This window comes from Plodia interpunctella, chromosome 28 (assembly GCF_027563975.2).
Source record: "Plodia interpunctella isolate USDA-ARS_2022_Savannah chromosome 28, ilPloInte3.2, whole genome shotgun sequence".
NCBI lineage: Eukaryota > Metazoa > Arthropoda > Insecta > Lepidoptera > Pyralidae > Plodia > Plodia interpunctella.
The window spans coordinates 1,428,417-1,455,068 of NC_071321.1; the positions used below are offsets into that span (position 1 = coordinate 1,428,417).

Sequence of the window (26,652 nt, forward strand, 5' to 3'; positions counted from 1 at the left end):
CCGAGTGTTCTTAGAAAGGTGACGTTATTAATTTCATTTCCGAATACTGCAATATGGATATAAAATTAAAAACAATATATCACTATTATAATACATGATATGAAACGGTGGTGGCGCTGGGCCACTTAAGACCTGTATAAATAGGATTCGAACCTGGGGCCTTTCGATTCACAGGGTCTTGAACACTGGATCATCACCGATTCAATTTCGAAAATTTTAAAATACCGTGTTATTTCAATAGGAAGGTCAAGACGTGACAGAGCTGCTGAAGAGGGTCGCGGAACTCAGAAGGCTGATGGCTGTCAACTTCCCGTCTATACCTGCCAGCAGGAAACCTTACTCCAGGTTAGTACAAGATATATTGAATCTGCGGTAACCGCTTACCTTAAGATCGGCTTAGATGTCGCTTCTGTTAAAGTAAAAATCTTCTTAAGATAACGGTTTTTAAATAGTAATGCTTTCTCCCTCTCATCTCAGCATATTTCGCTTGCGTTCGGATCTGTGACGCCCCGAAACCCGGATTCAGTGTAAAAAATAACCTTGAAAGTTTGAAGATTTGGCTATGATTTTACAACTGGTCGCTTTCCCGAGGTTAATCCTCCTTGGTAATGATATTGTTGCCTATCAGCTGACCATGCAGAAGCAACCGAGAAAACGCTCAAAGAAGAAAGACCAGTGTTCGTAAACTCACCATCGCGTCGATTCGCAGTAAGACGCAGCTAACCAATCACAGTGAGCCATTGTGACGCGACGACAACCACACCGCAATGTGATTGGTTCGCTGCGTCTCGCTGCGAATCGATTCAATAGTGAGAAGTGAAATGCAAACCCGCACTTTGCCATCAAATTCGAAGCCCCACTTGGAAAGTGTTTTCCTTACAAATGTTATAATATTCCGTACTAACTTCTGTCCGCGACCTCGCCCGCGTGAATTTCTGAACAACGGAACAAACATGATTTTCAAGTTTCACCCCCTATCATAGTCATTTAACGGTTGAATATTGAAAAAAAAAAAGTCTATGTTTGAACGTTTATCTTTAACTATATCCATACTAAAATCTCATCAAAATCGGTCCAGCTGTTTAGTCGTGAAAGCGGAACAGACAGACAAGCATTTATAAGTATAGATTTTGGAATTTGTTAATAACAAACAGTAAGTAATACTTTACAAACATGGCTAACAACAAATCACTAAAAGTGGCCACCCACTGGTCTCAAACACTCTCGGAATCTCGGAAAAGAAGGTGAAGTAAAAGAATCTCCCTATTAAATGGTATCACTTGCATTTGAGTGAGATTGAGATTTATTTATTGGTGTACACAACAGTTTACAATTTCAACAATATAATAATAGAAGACTGGTATACAAGGCTGGTTGAAAAACAAAAAATGCGTACACACAACATACATTGCCGGTCCGACAAGAAAACAATCTAAAATCAATATCTAACTAAATATGTGTATGAGAATGTTAAAGTTCCATTATAGCATGTATCTCTCTCCGCTTTAGGTACACAATGTTTATGTAAGTGTCCAAAATATTACCCTATTAAATTACCTAACGCACTTTTTTTTTCAAGCTATCGTATTGTGAAAAGAAAACTTAGGTAAGCAACGAAATGCCTACCACGTAACTAACACGTATCACGTTGCTAACGTCCACATGCTGTCTCTTATTCCCATATCGTGTACGCGTCGTGTATAAAAGAGAGAACGCGAGGACGCAATGACGCGCTACGTGTTTTGTGTTTCATGGTAGCCCCCCAGACGCATGACAAAATATTTTCTTGATTTTTGCTTGTTTAAGATGATTGTGTTACCGGCTTGGTGTAAGAAAAGCTTGGGGAAGTTCGGGATAAAAAGTATCCTATTACCAGATTTAAATTCTATCTATAGGGGTGACTTTTAATATATTGGCAATATTTTGTCAACATGCTCATTCCATGATTCTGAACGACTTTTAGTTTGGGGGTAACTCCAAAATCGCGAAAAATTAGTTGTTCTATACAAAATTAATTACCTAAGTTGTGGCAAATGTATTATGGATTTCTTTGAATTCAGTACCATCATACTGAGCATGTAGATAAAATAATGCCAATGTATAAGAAATCACCCTGTATGTACCAATTTGATTTAATTCCGTCCATTAGAATTCTCGATTCCAACTTTTAACCCCTGTCTACCCTATAATTGATAAAAACGCGATATATGATTTTGCTTTACTGCCCGGCCCTGGCAGAAGGGGCAAACCCAAGAAGTGCTGGCTTGATGTCGTCAAGGATGATACGCGTGACAATGGTCTGACAACTAGCGATGCCGACGACCGTGCGAAGCGATATGTACGAAAGCGCACATTGGGCTCCAACGCTCAACGGCTGCGGAAGCAGCTGGAAATACGGTTAGATGTGAGAGAGATTGATATGTGATTTTCTCCATTCGACAGAGGCGGTCGTTTCACCTCTCGGTCTTACACAAGAGCGCCGGCGCCGACTCAATTTCTACACAGCATGAATCAATCAGTTGATAGGAGACCTCGTGCTCTCCTGGTATCCGGGTTCGAATCCGATGATCTCGACGCGCTGGTTGCACATTTCGAGGTGAGTGGGAATGCCGCTAGATGGCGGTTGTAGTCATGTGTAAAGACGATTTTGAATAATATGGTCATTAAATTTATTATTATGTTATATTTGAAACTGTGGTGTAATTGTTAAAACGCCTGTGGATCGAAAGGTACCAGGTTCGAATCCTACGAGTTGTGTCGTTCATTCCACGTAATGACCACGACCCTCGGCCATGAGGAGTACGACTATGAAGAAGAAAAAGAAAGTACACAATATAACAGTGTAAAAATAAAACTTACGTATAGAAATATTAATATTTTTTCAATTTAAGTGTGTTGTCTTGTTATTTTACTACCTAATATTAGTTTTAAAATTCTGAAATGTACGTGTCGTGCTTCCAGCAATTCGGCACGATAACTCACAAGGACGTGAACTTAGCCGTTCCCGAGTTGACGCTGATGTTCGCCACTCGCGCCAACGCCGAGCACGCCGCGCAAGCTGGCAAACATTACAACGACAGGACTCTGTCTGTGAGTAGTTATTATGATTGGGTACATGACTGGATATAAGATAAAATGTATATTATCTATACTATTATTATAAAAAGGTAAGCGTTTGTGAGTTTGTATGTTTGAGACGGGTAATATCCGAAACTACCAAACCGATTTTAAAATTTTTTTCACCATCAACATTATCCTAAGATTGCTATAGGCTATATAAAATTCCCAAAGAAGCGAAGTCCCGGGCAACATCTAGTAATGCCTTTTGACTACAGAATTAGTGACGTCACAATACATTAAATGTCATAACTCGCTCCATATAAAATATCATTTTTCACATTAGAAAAAATACCAATTTTGTTTTTACTATTTGGAAAGTAGCCAATTGTACTCAATTGCGGCAATAAGCAATAATTTCGATATATGTAAAAATACCTACATTAAATTATTGTTTGGCTTACCATCATTGTTTCTCAAAATAAAAATTATAAGAATCAATAATGGTAAGCCCTCCTGGCATGATAGGGACCAACATTGTTCAAATGAGTTTTTTTCGGCATTTATTCTCAGCGATGGTCGTTCCGAAATGCCGGTAGTTTGTAGTTTGTGAAAAATAACCATTTAATATAAAAATTTACGTGAAAAAGTGCCTGTGAAGGTCTAGTTTCTAAATAAATGATTTTAATTTGAATTAATGTAAGTTTATTTTATTGTGGTACTTTTTTGCGCCGTACAATTTATTTTTCTGTTCGTCCTAATGGTTAGCTGGGAGACAATGCTTTTAGCATTAAGTTCGCCAGTTTATAAGTGTGTTTTTACATGGAACAATATAGTTTAATAACTAAATAGTTTAATACCTGTAAATAAGCACGGTAACGCACAAGGACGTGAACGCGACCGTTCCCGAACTGACGACGAGATGGCAAACAAAATTTTGAAGCAGACTTCTTCAACCTATTGAGCTGTAATGTTGTATACAAATATAATTTGGATGATTAAGGATTATGATATACATGACCTGGTGGTGCACCCAGGATCGGCTCCCGACTAGGGAACTCCTCAACGGTTTACACGGCACGGACATTATTTTTTTGTCACGCGTCGAATGAAACAAGACCTCTCTGACGACGATAAAAATTCGATTTTTGTAAGCAAGAAAAAACTTATTTTAATCATCCTTTTACAGATAACGTGGGTGTTGAATCCAAAGATACCAGTGCCGAATAGTGCCGAACGTCCGCAGAATACGAACGGTGATTCCACTGCGCACGAAACTAAGGAAGCTGAGGTATACATATTAGTTTATTATGTGCGTCTCACGGTTGGCAACACTGGCTGTTTACCAACCAATCTTGCCCGTTCTGTACGGTGTTGCAATGGCAAAATTTTGTTCGTTAAAAATACGTAAGAAGTAGACAGGCTGTAATTCATTCATTCATCATTTAAGAACATTGTTCTTGTCTGTGGATTTCCTTCCGTCTTTCTCTATCTTCAGTCATTGTTTTGACATGTACGAGATCAATCTTGCTCCCTCCTTAATTAATTATTAATTTGTATTATTATTTATTTAATTAATTATTATTTTGAGATTAATGCTCCCTCATTAATTTGATCCATATAAAACTGTAAAAATTAGTTTTCATGAAATATCAAGGTGTGAGAAATAGATATCACTACATATACATACATACGGACAGACAGACAGCGTGAAGCGACTTTGTTAGTTTATTAGTATAAAACAAAGTAGCTTCACATATTAAACATATGTATGTATATACATACATAGCGAGTTTGTTTTATTAGTATAAAACAAAGTTGCTTCACGCTGTCTGTCTGTCCCTATGTATGTAGATATCTTTAAAATTACGCAACGGATTTGCGAGTTTTTTAAATAGATGTTTACGTGTATAACGTGATTCACTTGAGCGAAGCGGGTACGGGCCGCTAGTTAAACATAATTTCTTATATATATATGTATATATATATATATATATATATATATATATATATGAGTTTTTTTTTGTTCTCATTAGATGATTGATTGATTCTCATGTCTTCATTTTGACTCCAAAAATCGTGACGTCATAGTAATTTTTTTTCTTTTGTAAAGTAGCAGAGTGTGTTATAGGATTAATTTTAATGGATTTGTTGTACATGTCACACTTGCTTTTAACTTGATTTTGAAAATAATAATGAGATGAAATCATTCTGAAATCGAGTGTGGAGCGATATGAAATTATTCCGTCGAACTTGCATGGTCTCGGTAGCTCAGAGGTTAAGAGCATTGTCCCGGACTGACTGCGTGGGTTCAATTCCAGAATATTTTCATCTCATTATTATTTTCAAGATTAATAATGTTCAGATTTCTCCCCAGCAACCGCGGCCGGCGACTGAAGACGTGTTGCTGGACGAGGAAGAAGACGAAGACGCCGAGGATCGCTCCTGGCGACGTTGACGTCCACCCGGACGCTAGGCTCCGGCCCGACGTCAATAGGACTCGAAGATTAATGGACAGACGACGCGATTCGGTGGTGATAGTCTATATATATATATATATGTATACATATTTATTTAATGCTATTTCACTCCTTTTATCCATATAAATTCTCGCTAATGTCGCGGCCCATTTGTTCCGTCGTTTTGACGGCCGTCTTTGTATGGAGATTTGACGTACGTCAACGCAACGGAGATATGGAGCCGGGCCCTAAACTGTATTTAGGTTAAAATATGTTGTGTCTCATTGTAACGACGGTAAACAGTTAATTGAATTGCCCGCATACACCAAATTGTAAAGTTACTCTTTCATCGAGCCAGATGATTAGTAATTTTTCGTTGAAAGAAACAGAACATTTATCAAGAATTTTTTTATTGTATGCATGAAAATTGATATTTGATATCCGATAGATTTGATGCAGGAATACTATTCGAATATTTTTAAACAATTCGTAAAGGAAAGCTTGAAAATCTTTATTTTAAGTTCTAATTGGTCGGTAGGCGGCCATTAATAGACAGAAAAATAGACGATATATGACACGATTTGATGTCTGCAAGTAAATATCGAGGCTACCGTGCAATATATTGGTTTGATTCCTCTCCGAAGAATCATCAGTGAACGAATACTACTTACAAATCAACAAGTCAAAGTATTTTTTTTTTTTCAAAATATAACAAAAACGCTCATTGCTTGGAGCATCAGGTAGGAGCTTTAATAAATCAACCCAAGTATGAATTGAGGCTGAGAAGTAGCAATATGTGTGTATTCTATCATAATTTATAAAAAAATCGGTCGGATAAAAACATAGTAAATTGAACACCTAAACCTTCCTAAAGAAGTGAAAACCGTATGGAAATCCGTGCAATAGTTTTTGAGTTTATCGCGAACATACAGACAGTCGCGGCAGAGAACTTTGTTTTATAATATGTGAAGGAAACAGTCACAAGTAATTTTTAATTGCTTAATAATTTAACGCGCACTTACCTTTTATAAATAGTAAACAAGTATGAAATACCCGTATTACGCAATTAATAATGAAACGCGAAAGTTTATTAACAAGCAATTTTTTGATAAAGTTAACCTTTCTCAAGACCAGCGCCCCTTAGTAGGTAGTGTCGACCCCAATTGCCACCCTGTTAGTTAGCCAACACACGTGGTTCTACTACCTCCGTCTGGTAGTACTAAAGTTTTACCACCATATCAGTTTAGATCAGCCGTTTATTGGGCCCCTAGTCTTTTATATACGTTCGGATATAGGTGAACAGTTGGGAACATTTATGTTTTAAACATTTTATATGTAATTTCTATAAATCACATAGGTGATATAGATGTTGAGAGAAAAGAAACCACGAAAAACATATAGTCTGATTTGTCACTATTGCTCCCGTTTTTCAAAAAAAGTTTGTGAGATACTAAAAACAAATAGTCATATAATATTTTTATTTTTACGATAAATCTTATTTACATAAATAACAAACAAAATTGTAATGTTTAAATATTATCTAATATTTCTTCGTAAACATATTTAAGACTGTCTATTTTCCAAATTTCCTTATAGATTTGTTGAGCATCTGTATTCGTGCGTATTATAAAATATAGTTCCTAGACCATAGACTAAATATGAAACACCATTAGTTATATATTAAGCTATATATAAAACGTATACTAATTTATCATAAGCAACATTTTTTCTTAAGTATTGAAGTTAGTACGCCAGATTTGACCAACTACACTAAAAGGGATGATTATGTTTTTAACAGCATAGATTGATTGGTAGCTTCTATTACACCAAAAATGTGTGAGATATAAAAATCCCTCCAAAATGAATTTTATTGCCGAGACAGAAGGTTCATTATCAAATTGGAATACCACTGCCTTAAATGATAGCTGTGATGTTATTATCATAATATACGATCAAATAAAAATAAATTTAATGGTAGTAGTAACAGAGTTCAACAACAAACCGATAACCTCGGTGGCGCACTGGTAAAGTTCTTGCCACTGAACCGAGAGGTCCCGGGTTCCCCGGTCGGGTCATGATGGAAAATGATCTTTTTCTGATTGGCCCGGGTCTTGGATGTTTATCTATATATGTATTTGTTATAAAATATAGTATCGTTGAGTTAGTATCCCATAACACTAGTCTCGAACTTACTTTGGGGCTAGTTCAATCTGTGTGATTTGCCCTAATATATTTATTTTATTTATTAAACTTAAAAAACTGGGTTGCTTTGACACATCGGGATTTAAATTCGAGATGATTTCATATACATATTATTCACCAATCAAGTGTTACAACGATTTTAAAGTAATAACTTAGTCAACTGTTTCACAAATTATTTAATTAATTCGCAAATATATTTTTTTATTTTGAGTGAACATTTTGTTAATAAAAAAAAACAGGTTCTCTCTTATCGTCGCGTGTTACTGATTTCAAAAAATATTTTTAAATTATTCATTAAAAATATCTTCTTTTGAAACATGTAGTGGACCCGCTCTTTCAGGACATTTCGATACATATACTTCCATCATCGGTCCAATTGTTGGGCGGGAACCAAACGCCACCGTTAATACATGTCAAGGTTATTTACATTTAAATTTTTATACATACAGAGTCACGTCTTTGTCTCTTACGAGGTAGACAAGAATTATATATAGCCATACTCAAAAGCCACATTTAGCTGTACGGTTAATGATTTATTACTATTCCTAATAAATTATCGGAACCTCAGTAATTATCATTCATTCAATGAATGAACCTCGTGAATAGCAATAATGTTGATAATTCTCTATGATCTTAGAATATTGGTAGGTGAGCAGATAGTGTTTAAATAGCACTTTTTTACCGCACCGCTCCCCTCGGCAATAGGAGGTTCATTTAAAAATGAGCTTTATAGCGACCGCTGTAGTCATACTTTACATTGACAATAAATTAGCGGACTGTTCGCTGTCACGGCTAGCCCTTATCCTAACTAATATTATAAATGCGAAAGTAGGTTTACTTGTTATCTCTTAACGATTTATATGCTCAACCAATCTTCTAAAGAACCTAGATCTTAAACTATTTGATGATGTAAGTGCTCGCAGCTTCGCCCGCGTGAATTTCCCACGCGATTAGTTATTTTTCCGGAACCAAAGGTTGTTATGTTCTCCTCCGCACTATGAACTATATGTGTGCAAAATTTCAAGAGGATTCTTGAGATGAGTAGACAAAACGTGAAGAGTAACAAACAAACGCATTTGTAATATTACGATTAGGATAGGGATGTCACTTTATCTGCTCAAATAGACTGTTTGGATGTCGCGTCGTGTCGTGATCACAGCAAAAGTCGTGTCGTCTAGTTTGTAAATTGTAAATACCTATTTACATTGGAATTCTTACGCTGACATGAATTTTTGATGTAGTAGAGTATGCTTTTTCGATTTAAAAAAAATAATAATATATTATTTTCAATCGAATATTATTTAATGAATACGAAACTTATACTTTCGATTTTTTTATATTGGAATTATCAATATATAAAATTTAAATAATGAGGTGAAAAAATTACAGGATTTCAAGCGGGAATCGAATACTCACTCTAAACGTGAGACGACATGTAATATTTGTATGTTTTAAATATAAATCGATCGATTTAGAGGTACGGCTTCTATTATTGGCTATCTATGATTTTGATGCTTTGTTTGATGTCATAGGCCGTGTTTTTAACGTCTTGTAAACACGAAAGATCGCGCTTCAGTGATATTTTTGAGGAGGAAACGTGTAATATGTTGATTAGAAGAGTTATTACTTTGTAATAATAATACTGTACGTCAGCTAAAAGGCGTAAGGTAATGTAATAATTCAGCCGTACCAGCATGATCTCGATAGCTGGTTAAGAGCACTGGGCGTCGGTTCGATTCCTGCTCGAGTCCCATATATTTACATCTCATTAAAATTTTGTTATCAAAAGCATGTGCTACATGCATATAACAATATAAAAATTACTTATCATTTTAGATGTATATCCATATGCTAGCGGCCCATGCCGGCTTTGCTCGGGTAAAACCTTAAACCTTCCTCAGATATATATTTATTTCAAAAACCCGCATCAAAATCCATTCCGCAGTTTTCAAAATCTAAGATACATAGGGACAGACAGCTGAAAGCTACTACGTTTTATACTATGTGATATTGGGGTTTATGACAATGCATTTTAGAATTGAACGCACATTGGTGATGCTAAAAGTACAATTTATATTAATCGTATCATCGTAAGGATTCCAATTTGTTACTATCGCCATGTTGCTTCTTGTGTCTGTGGTTTTCGCTAAATTGGGCACCATAGATTTACAAAAACAAAATTGAAAGTATACAATATCCAGTGATATTAACTGTGACACACAGTCTGTATAAGAAGAGTAAAAATCTGATTCGTTTTCTCAGTCTCTCGCACGAATATATAAAGCTACTCGAACTTGTAAGAGCGAGATGGCAATGTATTTAGTATAAACGACAGATATAATCATAGGTCAATCATATGTCAATATAAAAATACAGTCCCTCTATAAAAAGTATAAAATAAATACCAAAGGCGCTGTCTCCTGTTCGCTGGCAACGCTGGGTGTTTATCAACCAATCTTGATCATTCTATTTGGTATTGCAATAGGGAAAAAAATGTAGATTGCTCATTTCCGTTTTCTACTCTTTATAGACTGCCTGTTTTTTTTATAATATAAAATAATGCAATGTGAAAGTTTAAAACGAGAAATCACCACAAATATCAATATGGCGTATTTACTGTTGTTTTTTTGCGTGTAAATAATAATGCTATATAGCTTCAGTTTTAGTCGAAACATCGTAGTTTAGCTGAATAGTAATTAGTAGGGGTGTAGGATTTAGCTCGGTTGGCAATGTGAATGTATAGGGGATGTTGCGCGAAGCTTTGCCTAGATTGCAACACCAGCATACATAACTTGTAAACTTCCGTTGCTATGGTGCATATGTCAATGTCATGCATTGATAGACTTGTCACTGTCAATGACAACATACCAAGGAAACTATATAGACGACGGATGAGATTGAAGACTTTCATACAGCTTCCGGAACTAATCTGGCTAATGTCATACAAAGTGCCAGCTTGGGCGGGGCACGTGACCAGGGACTAAATGCGCTCTGTTTCGTTTCTTGTATTTCTAATACGCACATCTCTTTCTTATGTGAGGGAAATGGAAGATGTGTCAGAGATACCTTTTTATTTCCCAGTCGTTGCGGACCTTGTTACAAAGGTCCGTGATCACTGGGCGACTGACTCGGTAATATATAATTATACAACGCGAAAGTTAAAAAGTATATATGTCGGAGGTCTATAGACAGTCGACCTCTAATGACAAACTCGGTTGCGCAGTGGTAAAGTACTTGCCTCTGAACCGAGAAGTCCCGGGTTTAATTCCCGGTCGGGTCATGAAGAAATATGATCTTTTTCTGATTGGCCCGGGTGTTGGATGTTTATCTATACATGTATTTGTTATAACTATAGTATCGTTGAGCTAGTATCTCATAACACAAGTCTCAAATTTACTTTGGGGCTAACTCAATCTGCGTGATTTGCCCTAATATATTATATTTATTATTATTTATTGTCATGTCTTTTCGCTTATATAAGAAATAGAAATTTGTATTGGAATGGTAATACTCGAGAATGAACGGGCCATTCGTTCTATTATATTTAGTCCCTCATCGTGTGTCCAGTTTCATGAACGCCCAATCTACCGCTTTGTATGAGATGGGTATAAGTTGTGTTGAAATCTTCTATCTCATTTGGCTACGCTGCTAGCACGTCTTCTTTGTCTTTGTACCTTATGCCTCCGTGCTGTACTCTAGAGTGATAAAATCGCTGTGACATTACCTGTTATTAAGAACATTATCGTAAACGATTGGAGCCAATTTTCATGGCAATTTAAGTTATAATATTTGTTTTTAATCCTTATTGATCGATCTATTTGGAAGAATGGCTTCTATTATAGGCTATTTTTTATTTTAATAATGCTTTGTTTGACGTCATAGGCCGTGTGTTTTGTTGTTTTAAAGAAGTTTTAACACTTTCGTGATTCAGTGATACTTAGGAAAATATTTAAGCTATTGACATTCTTTTCCTATTATTTACAGTCCCTACATGGTCATAGTAGGCCACAAAACAAAATAGTTCATTGAAAAGTGAGCTTTAAGGCGTTCGTCGAAGACATACTTTTCAGTAACCACAAATGAGCTCGATTATAGCTCTCGTACAATGTGTCTACAGTGAACGTCTTAAAGCTTACTTTTCATTGAACGTTATTTTGTCGGGTATAAAGGTTATGACCTCTCTTTTCTTCTTGAATATCATACAATTAATATATTTCATCCCATACTGTTCACTAGGCACGTCCTGATTCTGTCAAGTGAAATTGAGCTTTATCGATGTTTATTAAAGTTCAAATTGGCTTGATAAATTAACAAGGATTTGTTAAATGTTCAATACGGATTTATATCTACAATTCACATGATTCTGACCTTTATTTGTATGAAATAAGTTGTCTACTTTGTTCTGAAAATAGAATAATAAAAAAAACGAAAAATTGTAATTGAATAGACTGGCGCAACATACTAAATCCTTTTAAAATAGCTTAATATATTTAATAGTACATAAAGATTACTGTAGTTCGTATATTAGTTAAATTTGTTCATGAAATCAAATAATAATAAAAAATAGGTTTACGTAATTTGCAACAGTCTTGCTAAATGTTGTTTTTAATTTTACCAAACTTCATTGTTATTTCTAATATTTAACCGTGTGTCAAATATCTCTAATCATGTTTTTTTTCTCGGTACAAACTTTACATATTTGTTCTTTGAAGGCAGAACTTGCATATGAAATATTTTTCTTAGATTTAAAAAAAAGTTTTTTTTTAGTATATAATTAAAGGAAATTAAGCTTGGAAGGATGCCCTATGGTGTACAATACCTATGGTATAGTCAAAAAATAGTGATGTAAAATTCACATTAGCAACTATTCTTATTATTTTGTATATAGCTTCAGAAATACTTTTATTTGGGAATTGTGTGATCTCAATTATTTTAGACGGAAACAATAAAAAAAATATATGTTTTCATCCAAAATTGTTGAGATTGGTTTTTGTCCTATGTTTTATTATTACTAAGATATTTGTACATTATTATTAATTAGTCTTAATTTTAGTATAATGTGTTACTGACTTAGTTGTTAATCTTGTGGAAAAGATGAATAAATAAAAAAAAACACACGCGTCAAAAAAAAGTGATCAGCCTGCAAATGGCGCGACAAAAGATATTTTTAAAAGTCAGTGCATATTTTTAAGGCGGTTGCTTAGCACTAAAGATTTTGTAACACAAGAAAAAAACGACTTGTGGCTTTAAGTTTGTTTTGTTTTTGTAAAAAAAGAATGCTGTTAAAAAAAATCGCAACCGCCAAAATAAAAAAAAAATAAGTTTCTTGTTTCTGGACGACCAAGTCGAACCGAACCGTATCATTTTGAAATACTCGATTTGCAAGCACTGGTCAATATCTTGAGTGAAAGAGATGCACTAATGTTTGTAAATCGAGAGAAGAGAGAAGAGGATCCCAAGAAGATAATAAAATATTTTTGTTTTTCATTTTCCCTCAATTTTGGATATTGGTATTGGAAGCAATAATAATCGAACTCTTTTTCATAAAAAAGGTAAAGCTTTTTTATGAATAAGTTAAATAAAGTGGTAAGTTAAAGTTGTTGCTAACGTATGTTTCTTCACTATCGCTCTTTGCAATATTTGACATTGACAAAGCAAGACAAAACATACATACTTTATAGCAAACTTTGTGAATGAAAGGATAAGGCACACAGTTCTGTAGACGCTTACCTATTATTGATAGTTCCATATGAATGAGTTGCTGGGTTCGAAACTCACACGTCAATAACAAGAGATCCGTGGGTCTCGCCGATTTGACACCCACGAATATTTCAGTTCTTGGAAAGACATAAGAACATTACATAATGTTCTTATAGATTTGGACATTTGTCGATTCCTCATTATGAAGCTTGTATTGATGGTACCGCAAGTACATAATCTGACGACCTCGGTGGCGCAGTGGTAAAGTGCTTGCCCCTGAACCGAGAGGTCCCGAGTTCTCAGTCTCGAACTTACTTTGGGGTCTATATACATACATACATAATATTGCATTGTTTTGGGCATTTAACACTATCCGTATGCTTAATCCAATAACGATCTTTTGATTCTAAACTTCATTAAACAATATATGGAGAATATTTATTTCTAAGCTCTCACATGTTTTAATATTAACACCATGGAATTAGTAAGTACGGATTACCCACATGATTACCTACTAATTCCATAATTAACACATAGTCGTAGTTGTTCGTGTGACTCGAACCTTATCTAAAAGAATCTATTCCAAATCACTACAATCAACCGCCCTTCACTAGCTGTTTTTCATTCATTTTTATTTGAAGTTTCTTCGTTTCATTCATTCAACAGCTGTGTGTGTCATTTTTGACAGAGGTGACATTATTTATTTCTTCTTTCAGTTTTCGCCACTCGTTTCTTGTGTCGAGTTGGTTGAATTTGTACGTTCCTATCGTATTCTTATTTAAAAATTAGATAGGTTTATTGAAATAGACTCTTGCTTTTCCATCTAATTCGGAACCAGTGTCCTGTGATACAGTGAATCTGTGTATTTTTTTATTTTCATTTTCGGCCAGCAGACGCTTTACATCCCAATAGTAAGTTTTTTTTATATTTTATTACCCTAGTTACAGTGATTTTCTGTGAAAATTTGAACAAATAATAAGAAGTAATAGTGATACCGGGTATTATTATCGTCCCGACACAATTTTATGTAGGTAAATTGATTGTAACTTTAGAAAGTTTTGCAACTTTGCAATTAGACTCCGAGCTTTTGCTCTCAAGGCCGTAGATCCGTAGAAATAAGCTTTGCAAATATAGAAAGTATCTAGATTTGACTTACATATTGTCATTTATTTACTGTTTGAGCATTAAAAAATCACCAAAAAATAATAATTCTAAAATATTCTAATAATATCGTAATTTTCTTGTTTTGACTGACAGAGGCCTTAAGTCCACCTATTGTCAACTTTTTAAGTGTGCAATAAAGTTTAAATAATTCAATAAATTACTGAAAAGATAAGCAAAATAATGGATTTGCTTTGTAAAAGTAAAATATCTTTAATAACATTTTACCATATTTTTTACCTATTATACCTATATATTATATATACTATTACCTATATATAATATTTCATATATTATATATAGGTATAATAGGTAAATGGTATGTTTTATTTTATTTATGGTGGGGCAAAGCCCCTTCTCCTTATCCATCCATAGGTCAGTGCCCCAACAGTGGGGAAAATTAAATGTCAGTTGATGATAATATTTGAAGAAAAATAAATTACATGAGGTACAATTAAAAAGGTGCTTTATTTGTCCAAGATATTTCTTCAATACTCATATTTATTTAATTCAATGTAAAATATTGCTAAAAACAATTGTATTTATTGATCAAAACTTTCTTTGAGAAATAATTACAAAAACAAAGACAATGACAACATTATTTTTAGACACATTCCACAGGATTATTGACGCTTCAATTTGCTGCTTTAGTTTAATAAAAAAAAAAAAAACTATATAATTCCACTAATAGATATAACAGCTAAATGTGGTCTTTGAGTTTCACAACTCTCTGTCTACCCCGCAAGGGAGATAAACGTGATACTGTATCTGTATCAATAAAAATCAGCATTTTTATATTTATTCTGAAAAAAAAAAAACTGCTTTCTGACATATTATTAGGTATAGTAATCTTTCATTTTTCCTATAACAGGGAAATAGGTGATTATGTGTCCTTTCCCTTATAATTTTACTTTACTAAAATCTAAAAATTATAAATGAATCTCTTCATATTGATATACTTTTCTGTTGGTAATTGGATAAATGATGTAATCTAACACTTATCATTGGTTTAGCGAGATTATTGTGATACTGGGATACACACTCATTCAAGTCCAAAAGGGCATCCCTTTTGGGCTTGGATGAGTGTGTATTTTATACAGGTTCAGCGCAATATGTATATTTACTTATTTCCTGCAGGTCCACAACCCATTCTGTTGTTAAGGTATCACAAGCCGCATCTAGAAATGTTGAATTTTGTTGAACATTTCTAGAGTCTTTATATCATGGTGTTGTTAATGTTGTTTGGACTCTCTTCGAAAATATATATAAAACATTGACATTAAAAGTTTTCTTTTTATTTCTCTTTGATATATAAGTCCTGGCCTCATTCAAAATCTTTCAATTTGTTCTGTCTTTGAACACCCGATACAAAGTTGATATCTTGCCTAGTTTCTTCAGGTCTTAATGAAGACAAAATTTTCAATTGCTTTCTTGGTCTACATTGGGGTCTCTTCTGTTGCAGGGTCCAATTAGAAATAACAGAGTTGCAACACATTTCGATTTGCCATTTCGATCAATACTCCCTTAAAGGGCTCAGCCAGGACTCAATTTGAACCAGATATAATGAATGTACTGCAGTTTTCTTAGCTAGCTGTAATGCTGGCTATACAGTCACACTATCGCCGATTTCTGACAAATACCGACGCGAATGCGTGAACATTGCGTTGTTTATACATTGCGCTTTTATTTACCGCAATGGAAAACCAGCTGTGTATGCCGAAGCCGCCAAGTTCGGCGAAGATACTGTGGAACCGGCGCGGTACACTGTTTACAAATAGACACAATACAGGAATCATGCAATATTGTGGAGAGCAACGATGAACGAGTTTATAAACAAAAAAAATACAATAACAAAAAAATAATCGGTATCGCGTATTGGTAGGCTATAAAATTTTTAGGGTAAGGAATGAGGTAAAAAAAATATTGAGTTCGTTATATATATATATATATATATGTATATCGACCTATATCGAGAGATTCCTTAGGTCTTACAAAAAGTGTCTTAAGCTATGAAGCTCGTCAGAATTACGATTTACCAGCGAATGACCACACTTCTAAGAGGGTACCCTGCCCCTCCCAGCCCGCACCTCGCTACGCCCATGCTCTTTATCCACCTTTCTCTAGTCATCCTCTATTAGTGACTCTTATCTATCTAAATATTTCCGAGTGCTATTGGAACCGGGAGTCAATCAAATTGATGTACTGTGTGGAATTTCCGACCAGGGATCACATGGTCGTGTCAAACTTGTAGAGACATGCGCCCGCGTCCCGCGTAGCTCTAAAAGTAAATATAGATATGCGATAAGCTCCCATAGATACGTCAAAAAATATTACTGATCTTGTGCAATATCACATTATAATAAAGAATACCTACAAGCGTAGCAATAGTGAATCACCAAACGTAATATGATAAATGATTCATCCTCGTAACAGATGTTGGCCCAAATATGTATATTATATACATTTGCACAGCACTTGAATTATATTTTATTTATCTATTTATGCATCACTACATAGTATAAAACAAAGTAGTTTCCCGCTGTCTGTCCCTATGTATGTTTACATGTTTAATACTTTTACGCAACAGATTTTGATGCGGCTTTTTTTCATATATATAATCTGATGAATTTGGTACTTTTGCGCGCAAGACACATACGCAAAAGACACTTGCGCGCAATCACTTGCGCGAAAAGAAACTTGCGCACAAAGAAACTTGCGCGCAAAGAAACTTGCGCGCAAAGAAACTTGCGCGCAAAGAATGTTGCGCGGAAGGTGCGCGAAAGAAATATGTGCTCTAGAACCTGCGCGAAAGAAACTTGCGCGCAAGAACTTGCGCGAAAGAACTTGCGCGTAAACAACTTGCGCGAAAGACTAAAAGGTTAAGGAATTAAGGCGTTGCGTTGTGTTGCGTTGCGTTGCGTTGCGTTGCTTTGCGTTACACACCTTAATTCCGCCGCAACACGCTACGTTCTTACGCGCAAGACATTTGCGCGCAAATGTTTTACGCGCATGGGTCTTGCGCGCAAATGTCTTTGAGCGCAAGTGTCTTTGAGCGAAAGTGTCTTTGCGCGCAAGTGTCTTTGCGCGCAAATGTCTTTGGCGCATGCGTCTTTCGCGTAATTTTTTAGCGCAAGTGTACCTGTACCTGATACGTAATCTGATAGGCTACGGAAGGTTTAGGCGCATAATTTATTATGGTTTTACCCGAGCAAAGCTGGTTCGGGCCGCTATTCTAGATATACCATAATAAAACTATACATGGGCTATGTCTGTCTGACTGTGCACAGGAAAAATAATTATGGTGGACCTTTATAGGACCTTTAAATGAGCATTCCGCCCTAAAATATGATCACTCCCTATCCTCTTGTGCAAGCCACTAAGTTACATAGCCTTGACAGCACAAAGTGAAAAATGAAAATTGCATTGCCAAGGAGGGTTGACACCACCCGGCATCCACTCGGTGGTAAAATCATAGCCGGCTTCGCGACCTAGAACGAGTGTTTTACAGCTTTATTCATAACTAGCTTTTTCCCGCGGCTATACACGCGTGATTTCCCACGGGAGCAGTTACTTTTCTGGTATGTAAAGTACCCTATGTCCTTCTCCGTACTTCAAACTATATAATGTATGCAAAATTTCAAGAAGATTGGTTGAGTAGATAGAGCGTGAAGAGGTAACAAACAAACTTACTTTCGCATTTATAATATTAGTTAGGATGCCCTCATCTATGTATCTATTCACATATTTCCAGTCGATTGTCCTTTGACAAACATTACTACGATCAATTTTCCTGTTAACAAAAAAAAAAAAAGAATAAATGCCATAAGCAGTATTCGCCTTGCTGTTCAAAGAATGCCTTCCTTAATAGGTGACCTTAAGCTAAGTGAAGACCAAATAAGGTCAGATTATGACACTAGCTAACTGCATTCAGGTGCTTTGCTTGCGTGGGAATTCGGCAAACAGTTTTCCGAACTAAGCTGGTTCGATTTACATTGCTGGTTTTTGATTGTGGTAATAAAAAGCTTACATAAACATACATTTGTGTCTAGTGACTTATGTTCAAATGTGCCTGTGCAAGGTTTCCTCACCACGTTTTCCTTTACCGGAAGCAAATGGTGGTCTATAGACTCATGGAATCCTCGAAGGATTCAAAACTCGGTACTTTCGATATGTGTTGATTTCTTAACAACTATTTGACTGGAGACTACCTCGGCATTCGTGTATCTGTTGACCGCAGCTTCGCTCGCGGCAAAATAACGATAACAATTGTTTCCACAATAAAGGTCGCTTCTATAGAACGCGCCGTTTTGACCTGAAAAAAGTACAAACAAACGAACATTTATCCTACTAATGTCGTGCTAATATTATAAATGCGAAACTTTGTGAAGATCTGTGTATGTTTGTTACTCTTTCGAGCAAAATCTACTGGACGGATTGTTGTGAAATTTAGTACACGGGTAGAATATAACCTGGAAAAACACATAGGGTATTTTTTTTTACCCGAAATACCGCGCAGCTAGTGGTGTATAAATAGTAACCGTTTTATGGATATCGTTGCATAGATTCCCACGCCACGCTAAAACCAGAGCATTTTGCATTCTCACATATACTTTAATCAATCAGCTGACGGATCTCAATTAAGATCAATGAGTACCAATTTGTGACCATGATAGACGAATTAATATGCTCAAAAACCCTTCAACTGTTTACGTTGTGAATAGATGTAGTATATATAGAAAGGGCACAGAATACGATAGATGTCGCGTCTTTATGAACGCAATAAACTCAAAACCTGCTGGACGGACTTTTGTACGGTTTTCACCAATAGATAGTGTTATTCCTGAGGAAGGTCAAGGCCCCTAGTAGTGTGTAATTTAGTTGTAATTTAGAATATTACGTGAAAAAGTGCCTGTGAAGGCCTAATTTCTGAATAAATGATTTGATTTTGTTTAGGTGTTTAATTTATGCTGGTCTTACCGAGCGGAAGCCCGGACGGGCAGCTAGTATACCAACAAAAACATCCCTGAACGCTAAATAAATGACACCTAAACCTACTTCGGGAATCATACTATCCGTTGGTGAGAACCGCATGAAAATCCGTGCAGTAGTTTTTGAGTTAATCGCGATCAGACAGACACTAATAATATGTAGTGACTAGACGTTGCCCGGGGCTTCGCTCCCCCCTAGAGCAATCTTGGATAATATACTTTTCTAATGGTGTAAGAATTTTTTAAATCGGTTAGGTAGTTTCGGAGATTACCCGACTCAAACATACAAACTCACAAACGCTTACCTCTTTATAATAATAGTATAGATATGTAAGGAAGAAGAAATGGCAATGTTTCAACATTAGTTTGTATTAATTATTTTGTATACATTGCTTGACGTATGCGCGTATACTTTTTTTGTATAGATTTGTGCGACTGCGCAGTCAGCCGCATTTCCATATAAAAATAAAAGGCAAGTTAATAAAAGCAACGTAGTAAAAACGCGCAAGTGCACATGTTACATGTATACAGTTAGTTTTACGTTCTGTGGTCGAGTTAGCACCGGGGAGATCCCGCGAAGATTTTCCTCAAACAGTACGGACCAATTATAGAGCATTCGATGTATAATAAATTTGTACATTTTAAACAGTTTTTCATAATCTGCCTGGAAAGGCCGTGATAATAAATGCGGGCGTTCCAAACGTTTAGGTACCTACCACTTGGGTGGTGTTGAGTGGAGGCTGTATTTAGATAGTTAAATAGTTATTTGATCATATGGAATAAAAGAACAATTAGCTTTATTTACATTTATTGTAAAAAAATGGTTGCCTGTAAAGTCGGTTTTACGGGCGAAGATTTTACGTGACAACGTCTTTTTACGCGCGCGGCAGACCGATCATAGTTGAGTGGGAGAGAGACGCAAGGCATTCGGCGGGCCTCTCTCTCGTTCGGTGACCCATCGTAACGTTACCGGGCGTTACACTTTTTCATAAGTGAATCCCAGCCGCAACCTAATTTAAGACGTTGTCACGTCAAAAAATGTTCACGCTCATAAAAATCAAATTGTTGGGAAACAGACATTGAAAGTTTAAACTGTAATAGGTATCTAAAGTTCTTATTACTAAACATACAAATGCAATTTATCTCACGTACATGATTTAGAGACGTTTATTATATTATATTAAAACGTAGCCCTTTGCATGTTGCATTAAAATCGCAAAAAGGCCAATTTTCCACCATTATTCCACAAAATCTCAATTATATCGGTAACTAGAATCTGCCCAGTTTGCTTGGAACGCCACATATGTATGTGTTTGTTATGTTCTTCCCAAAAAGCCGGGCGAAACCTAACTTGTAGCAGAGTTTACGCCGGATGGTTTGGAAAGGAAACCCATCTCATCAAATCCAAACAGTTTGACAAACTTTCCCTCTTTATTTCCGGCTTCTGGGGATAGAAAAAATAGTAAACTATGATTTAATTTGTGTCAACTATATGCATACCAAATTTTATCAAAATCGGATTGTTTAGATGTGAAAACGTGGCAGGCATATTTTTGTATACCGTGCGAAGATAAAACGTGAATACGCCAATTGCTCCTCCTTACATAGGAGTCAATCAAGATTAAATATAAATAAATATATGACAAATCACACAGATTGAGCTAGCCCCAAAGTAAGTTCGAGACTTGTGTTATGGTATACTAACTCAACGATACTATATTTTATAACAAATACATATATAGATAAACATCCAAGACCCGGGCCAATCAGAAAAAGATCATTTTCCATCATGACCCGACCGGGGATCGAACCCGGGACCCCTCGGTTCAGAGGCAAGCACTTTACCACTGCGCCACCGAGGTCGTCAAGCCTTTCTAATCTTTACTAATCAGTATTTTTGTCATTCATTATCTTTGTAAAATGTCTATAAAAACGTGTACTAACAACGATATATGAATACCAATTATGTATCTTATAGTATAAACGACGACGACCTCAGTTAAACAGGTCAATGAACCAGACTGTGTGTGAAATTTTCCTCGTTTCTCCGTAATTCAGAGGACAAAGTACAGTGCATGTTGACATTAGCATGTATATCAATATAATACAGCTAGTCTTTGTTTACATGTTTACATGATGCGATGTATAAAGCAGAAACAAAGTCTACCAAGGCTCAACCAGGATTAGTGATAAATGGTATGATAGACTACCATCCTATCAGCGTTGCCAGAAGTCCGGATTTTTGACCTCGGAATTTGCTGTCCCATGCGGGACAGCTCTGTCCCGCTTTTTCGGAATTGCAGTCAGAATCACACAAAAAAAGACACGACGACGAACACGAAGCGTAAATCTATGAAAATTTCAATAAAATTTATATTAAAAACATAAATTTTGAGTTTATAATAAAAAAAAATTAAAAAACTATTACGGTTTTTTTTTCTATTACGTGCCGCGTTCGACGAAATAATCCCTCTTTTATACTCATTTAAGTTTCAAAAATCCCTCTTGTTCTAAAAACAATCTGGCAACGCTACGATCTAATAGTTTCGGAACAAAGTGGCTGTGACATACACACAGGCGAGGCGACGAACAAATCGAGAGTTCCGTTTCTTGCCATTCGGCCACGGAACCCCAAAGATTCTGCGGGTCAAACGGTTTGTTTAAAAACAATATCAAACGCGTTATCTCGTGTAACATCATCTGTTTTCGTTTCGGGGTCAACAGTGTCTCGGATTCAAGGAAAACACACGTGTTTATTATATGTATTTAGTATTTTCATATTTCCCCAAGTATTTACTTTGTGTTATCGTCATTTACATAGACACCTGTTTCTTATATACATATAATAAATCCTTAGGTATGTAAAGCGTTATGTATATATACATATAATAAAGCCTTAGGTGGGCTATGACTGTACATAGGAGATATTAATGAAAAATATACATGTGGGGGTCTTTATGGGACGAAATAGAAGACAAAATATTTTTTTTTATCACGCAGAAACTACCGGATGGAATTGGATGCGATTGTCACAGTTGTATAGCTGACAGTCGATGGTGTAATGGTTAAGACGCCCGCCTGTGGATCGAAAGGTCCCAAGTTCGAATCCTACTCGTGCCACATGAGTTTGTATACAAATCTGACTCATGTATAGTAGTTTTCATCGATCACCACTTGCTTCCGGTGAAGGAAAACATCGTGAGGAAACCTGCACACTGGTTGAATCTTATGAAGATTATATATATATATTACTAATACTAAAAGAAATGAAGATGGCCGTAATGGCCGTAGATGAACATTTTGAAGACAAAAACGGCGAATATTTTTTTCACCGGATTAAAAGCTCTTTACAATAAATGTAAGAAGTGCTTTGAAATACAGGGAGACTATATTGAAAAATACGTTTTTTGTATATTTTTATCAGCATTTTTAATACCTTAGGCTCAAAACTTCAGTCAGCTCAGCCGCCTCTCGTACAAGTGTAGTGAAACAATTTTAATATAATGGGAGGTACATAAATAGGATAATATATAACAAATAGACAATAGTTTGTGATAAATAAATAAAAGATACCAATATTCGTTCGTACGACTTACACGAGCCATGTGTGACGCACTAGCGGACATTGTGTACAATTATTGTGTGTCTTTTTGTGAAAATTGGGACATATCCAAGGTCATGCATTCAAAACGCCTATACGTACGTAGGTACATAACCGTTTGCCGGTGAATATTGTTGAATATATCCTACGAATAATGCGAATGTTTGTGAAGATGTATGTGTGTATTTTTGTTACTCTTTCACGCAAAATCTACTGGACCGATTGTTATGAAATTTATTTATTTATTTATTTATTTATTTATTTATTTATTTTATTTATTCACGCACAAAACAGATTACAACAAATATAAAATATTCATAGAGATAAAATACAAAGAAAACAGGCTGTAATCCAAACATGTGCTTACAGAGAATATTAGGTACAAAGGAGAAATTTGGTATACGGGTGGAATATAACCTGGAAGAACACACAGGGTACTTTTTACCCTGAAATTCCCATGGGGGCTAATATGTTATAATATTCTTTACACGAAACGTTTTCATATGACTCTATCTCTGCTGAATCATTAAACACGTCATTGCGTGGGAAATACACATACTTTGTAGTCGGCATGACAATTGCCTGAAATTCCTGGTGTCAGCTCCACACTGTCGTCGAACACCGACCTGCCAACGTGAATGCGTGCTCATTGCATAGTTAGTACAAATATACTAACATACATTATATAATATATAATATCAATACCTACATATAATAAAACGGTAGAAAAAAAAACCTGTACATTAAATGTATACATATTACATAAAAATAAAATTTGGCGATAGAGTCATATCATAGCAATAAAATAAGAAAGAAAAAAACTGTTTTTCTGTATGTCTGTCGGTTTGTAGACGCTAATGTCCGGAACTACTGGACGGATTCGAATGAAACTTTTTTTGTTATTATATAGCTATTAAGCCTGGGCAACATATAGGGTATAAATGATTTTGAAAACTGGAACACCTGATGGAGACCTACAATGGCCCAGCTAAACTATAGGAAATATATAAATGACGCGTTAACAAAAGTTTTTCAGTCTGATGAGCATGCACTGTGTATTAATCGTCACGCTTTGTCTGTACAGTTTAATTTCCAGAATAATTTTGACGCCTTACCAACAATTGTTCGGCCACGCGAACGAAGTCGCGGGCATCAGCTAGTATTATATATAATATAAACATTATATTACTGGTTTTTGCAAAAGTTTCCGCCAAAGTTTTGCCATCTGTTCGACGACAGTGTGGAGCTTGCATGATATCTCGGAACAAAGCGAATCCTGATATATTGTAACCTTACTCTTGACACATCTGTGTCTGTACGTAGGTATACTAGTATATGTATAGGAGGTGCTGCTTGCAAAACAATGCGTATGTCTGTCTGTCCAAACACTGTTTATACGTGTTTGACGGAAGGTATTGTTCGAATGGCTATTTGCTTCTCAGCGCTACTTGTATGTCTTATAAAACGATTTACACTGAAAAAGTGCATTTTTAACTTGTTTTATTTGAAAAGTAAATAGGTAGGTATTTCATTTTGTTTGGATGTGGGAGAGACGTAAAATTCGATTCTATGCTATAAGCCCTAAAGCATAAAATCCTGGCTTATAAAATAAGATTTTATATGTGCTATGTACAAAGTTCATTGCGTAAAGTAAAATTTTCGTATAACCATCTACTGTTGCCAAGTAAACATGAACGTTAGATTCGTTATCCTTACAAATTATAAAAAGTCTCTGTCTGTTCGCGATAAACTCAAAAACGAATGCACGGGTTTTCGTGCGGTTTTACCAATAGATAGTGTGGTTTCTGAGGAAGGTTTAGGTGTGTAAAAATAATTCTCTAACTAGCAGCACGTCCCGGCTTCGCTCAAGTAAAAACATAAATAATTTTACACCTAAACCATCCCCAGGAATCTCACGATCTATTGGTGAAATCCGCATGAAAATCAGCTCAGTAGTTTTTGAGTTTATCGCGAACAGACACACGCGGCAGATGACTTTGTTTTATAATATACTAGATGTTGCCCGGGGCTTCGCTCTCGTGGGAATTTTGAGATAAAAAATAGCTTATAGCAATCTTGGATAATGTATGTTTCTAATGGTGAATGAATTTTTGAAATCGGTTCGGTAGTTTCGGAGATTACCCGCCTCAATCATACAAACTGACAAACGCTTACCTCTTTATAATAATAGTATATATATAATGATAATTATAATATAGACAAATATTTGCATCATATAAACATGAACAATATCTATATAAAGCGAGCGCTACTAATTGTTTTATGAATACAGTTTTATGAGTAAATCTTCAGTTAAACATGGCGCCGACGTCAATATTGTTGTGAAAATATTAGGTAAACGGCAAATTGATTGCACAACATAAGCAACCTCTCAGACATACATTTTTTGTGTGTAGGTTTTTATTTTGTGTGAAAATGTCTTTTTTTTTTTCATTAAACTATATATTTTTTTTATTGTTGTTTAAAAACAACGGTACAAGTACACGTGTACCGTCGTCGTATTTAAATAACAATACAAAGGTACACGTGTACATCCTATTACAGTGTTTAGTAAAAAAAAAAATAAAGTAATTAAAAATTGACACAAACTGTGACTTTTCTAATTTTTTTTTAAGGTCTTTAGAAAATTCAAAATTTAGTTCGATTCATGCATTCGTTTGGACATCTTCGATCGTGTTATTTGTGAAGACGTATGTTCTCTGGTCGAAGTGCGGATTAGCGTTTAACTTCTCACCATCGAATCGATTCGAAATGAGACACAGCGATCCAATCACATTGCGCCATTGTGACGCAACGACAACCACACTGCAATGTGATTGGTTGGATTGGTGGTTGGTTGTGGACTGCTGTGTCTCATTTCGAATTGATTCGATGGTGAGAAGTGAAATGCTAACCCGCACCAACCCGTCGTCGGTTCACACCGTTGAATGTTTCCTTTACAAAATTGAGAACTAGTATGAAGACTTTTGCACGAGAATCTTTTTCCCCCAGATTATTCCCAAAATCGCTCATCTGATTTACGCAGGTACATACTAAGTCACCAAACTGAATTAAGTAATATTTTTTTTACAAAAATGTCTTTTTTGACACAAGCCTTTATTTAGAAATTTATTTCGTCAGGGAGATCTTATTACATTCAATGTGTGACAAAAAGATATCACGTCCGTGCTGTAATTTGTTGTGGAGTTCCCTCGTCGGGAGCCGTTCTCGGGTGCACCATCAGCTCATGCTTATTATAATAATACATTGTCATTCAAACTAAACGTGTGTACAAAATTTCAGCTCAATCGGTTGAAGATATCTGCTTTAAAATCGAGTTAAAAGTTTCCACCTGAACATACATTGCAAGTTAAATTTTTCATACTGAAATCCGTTGCACATGAAATTTTGTGACAATCGATTTGGAACCTTATTGCTTATTAGGACGTGACAAAACCGAATAAAATCAATTAGTTTAATGACA

At 35.6% G+C, this 26,652-nt stretch overlaps 2 protein-coding genes across 10 annotated transcripts in view; both read left to right on the forward strand.

Annotated features, from left to right (window-relative positions):
* swm (second mitotic wave missing) overlaps positions 1-5,850 on the forward strand; it is a 28,878-nt gene extending 23,028 nt beyond the window's left edge. For 5 of the 6 annotated variants that reach the window (XM_053766045.1, XM_053766041.2, XM_053766044.1 and 2 more), the window contains 6 exons: positions 242-345; positions 1,580-1,606; positions 2,443-2,596; positions 2,962-3,090; positions 4,247-4,348; positions 5,435-5,850. In XM_053766045.1, the coding sequence (XP_053622020.1) occupies positions 242-345; positions 1,580-1,606; positions 2,443-2,596; positions 2,962-3,090; positions 4,247-4,348; positions 5,435-5,515 (597 nt within the window). In that variant the 3' untranslated portion in view covers positions 5,516-5,850. The remainder of the gene's footprint in view (positions 1-241; positions 346-1,579; positions 1,607-2,442; positions 2,597-2,961; positions 3,091-4,246; positions 4,349-5,434) is intronic. The other variant, XM_053766043.1, reaches the window with a different exon arrangement.
* Positions 5,851-14,115: 8,265 nt separating this feature from the next.
* Positions 14,116-26,652, forward strand: part of LOC128681832 (probable multidrug resistance-associated protein lethal(2)03659) — a 52,292-nt gene continuing 39,755 nt past the window's right edge. For 2 of the 4 annotated variants that reach the window (XM_053766049.1, XM_053766050.1), the window contains exon 1: positions 14,116-14,329. The gene's annotated coding sequence lies outside the window, so the exon portion shown is untranslated. The remainder of the gene's footprint in view (positions 14,330-26,652) is intronic. The other 2 variants (XM_053766047.1, XM_053766048.1) reach the window with 1 other exon arrangement.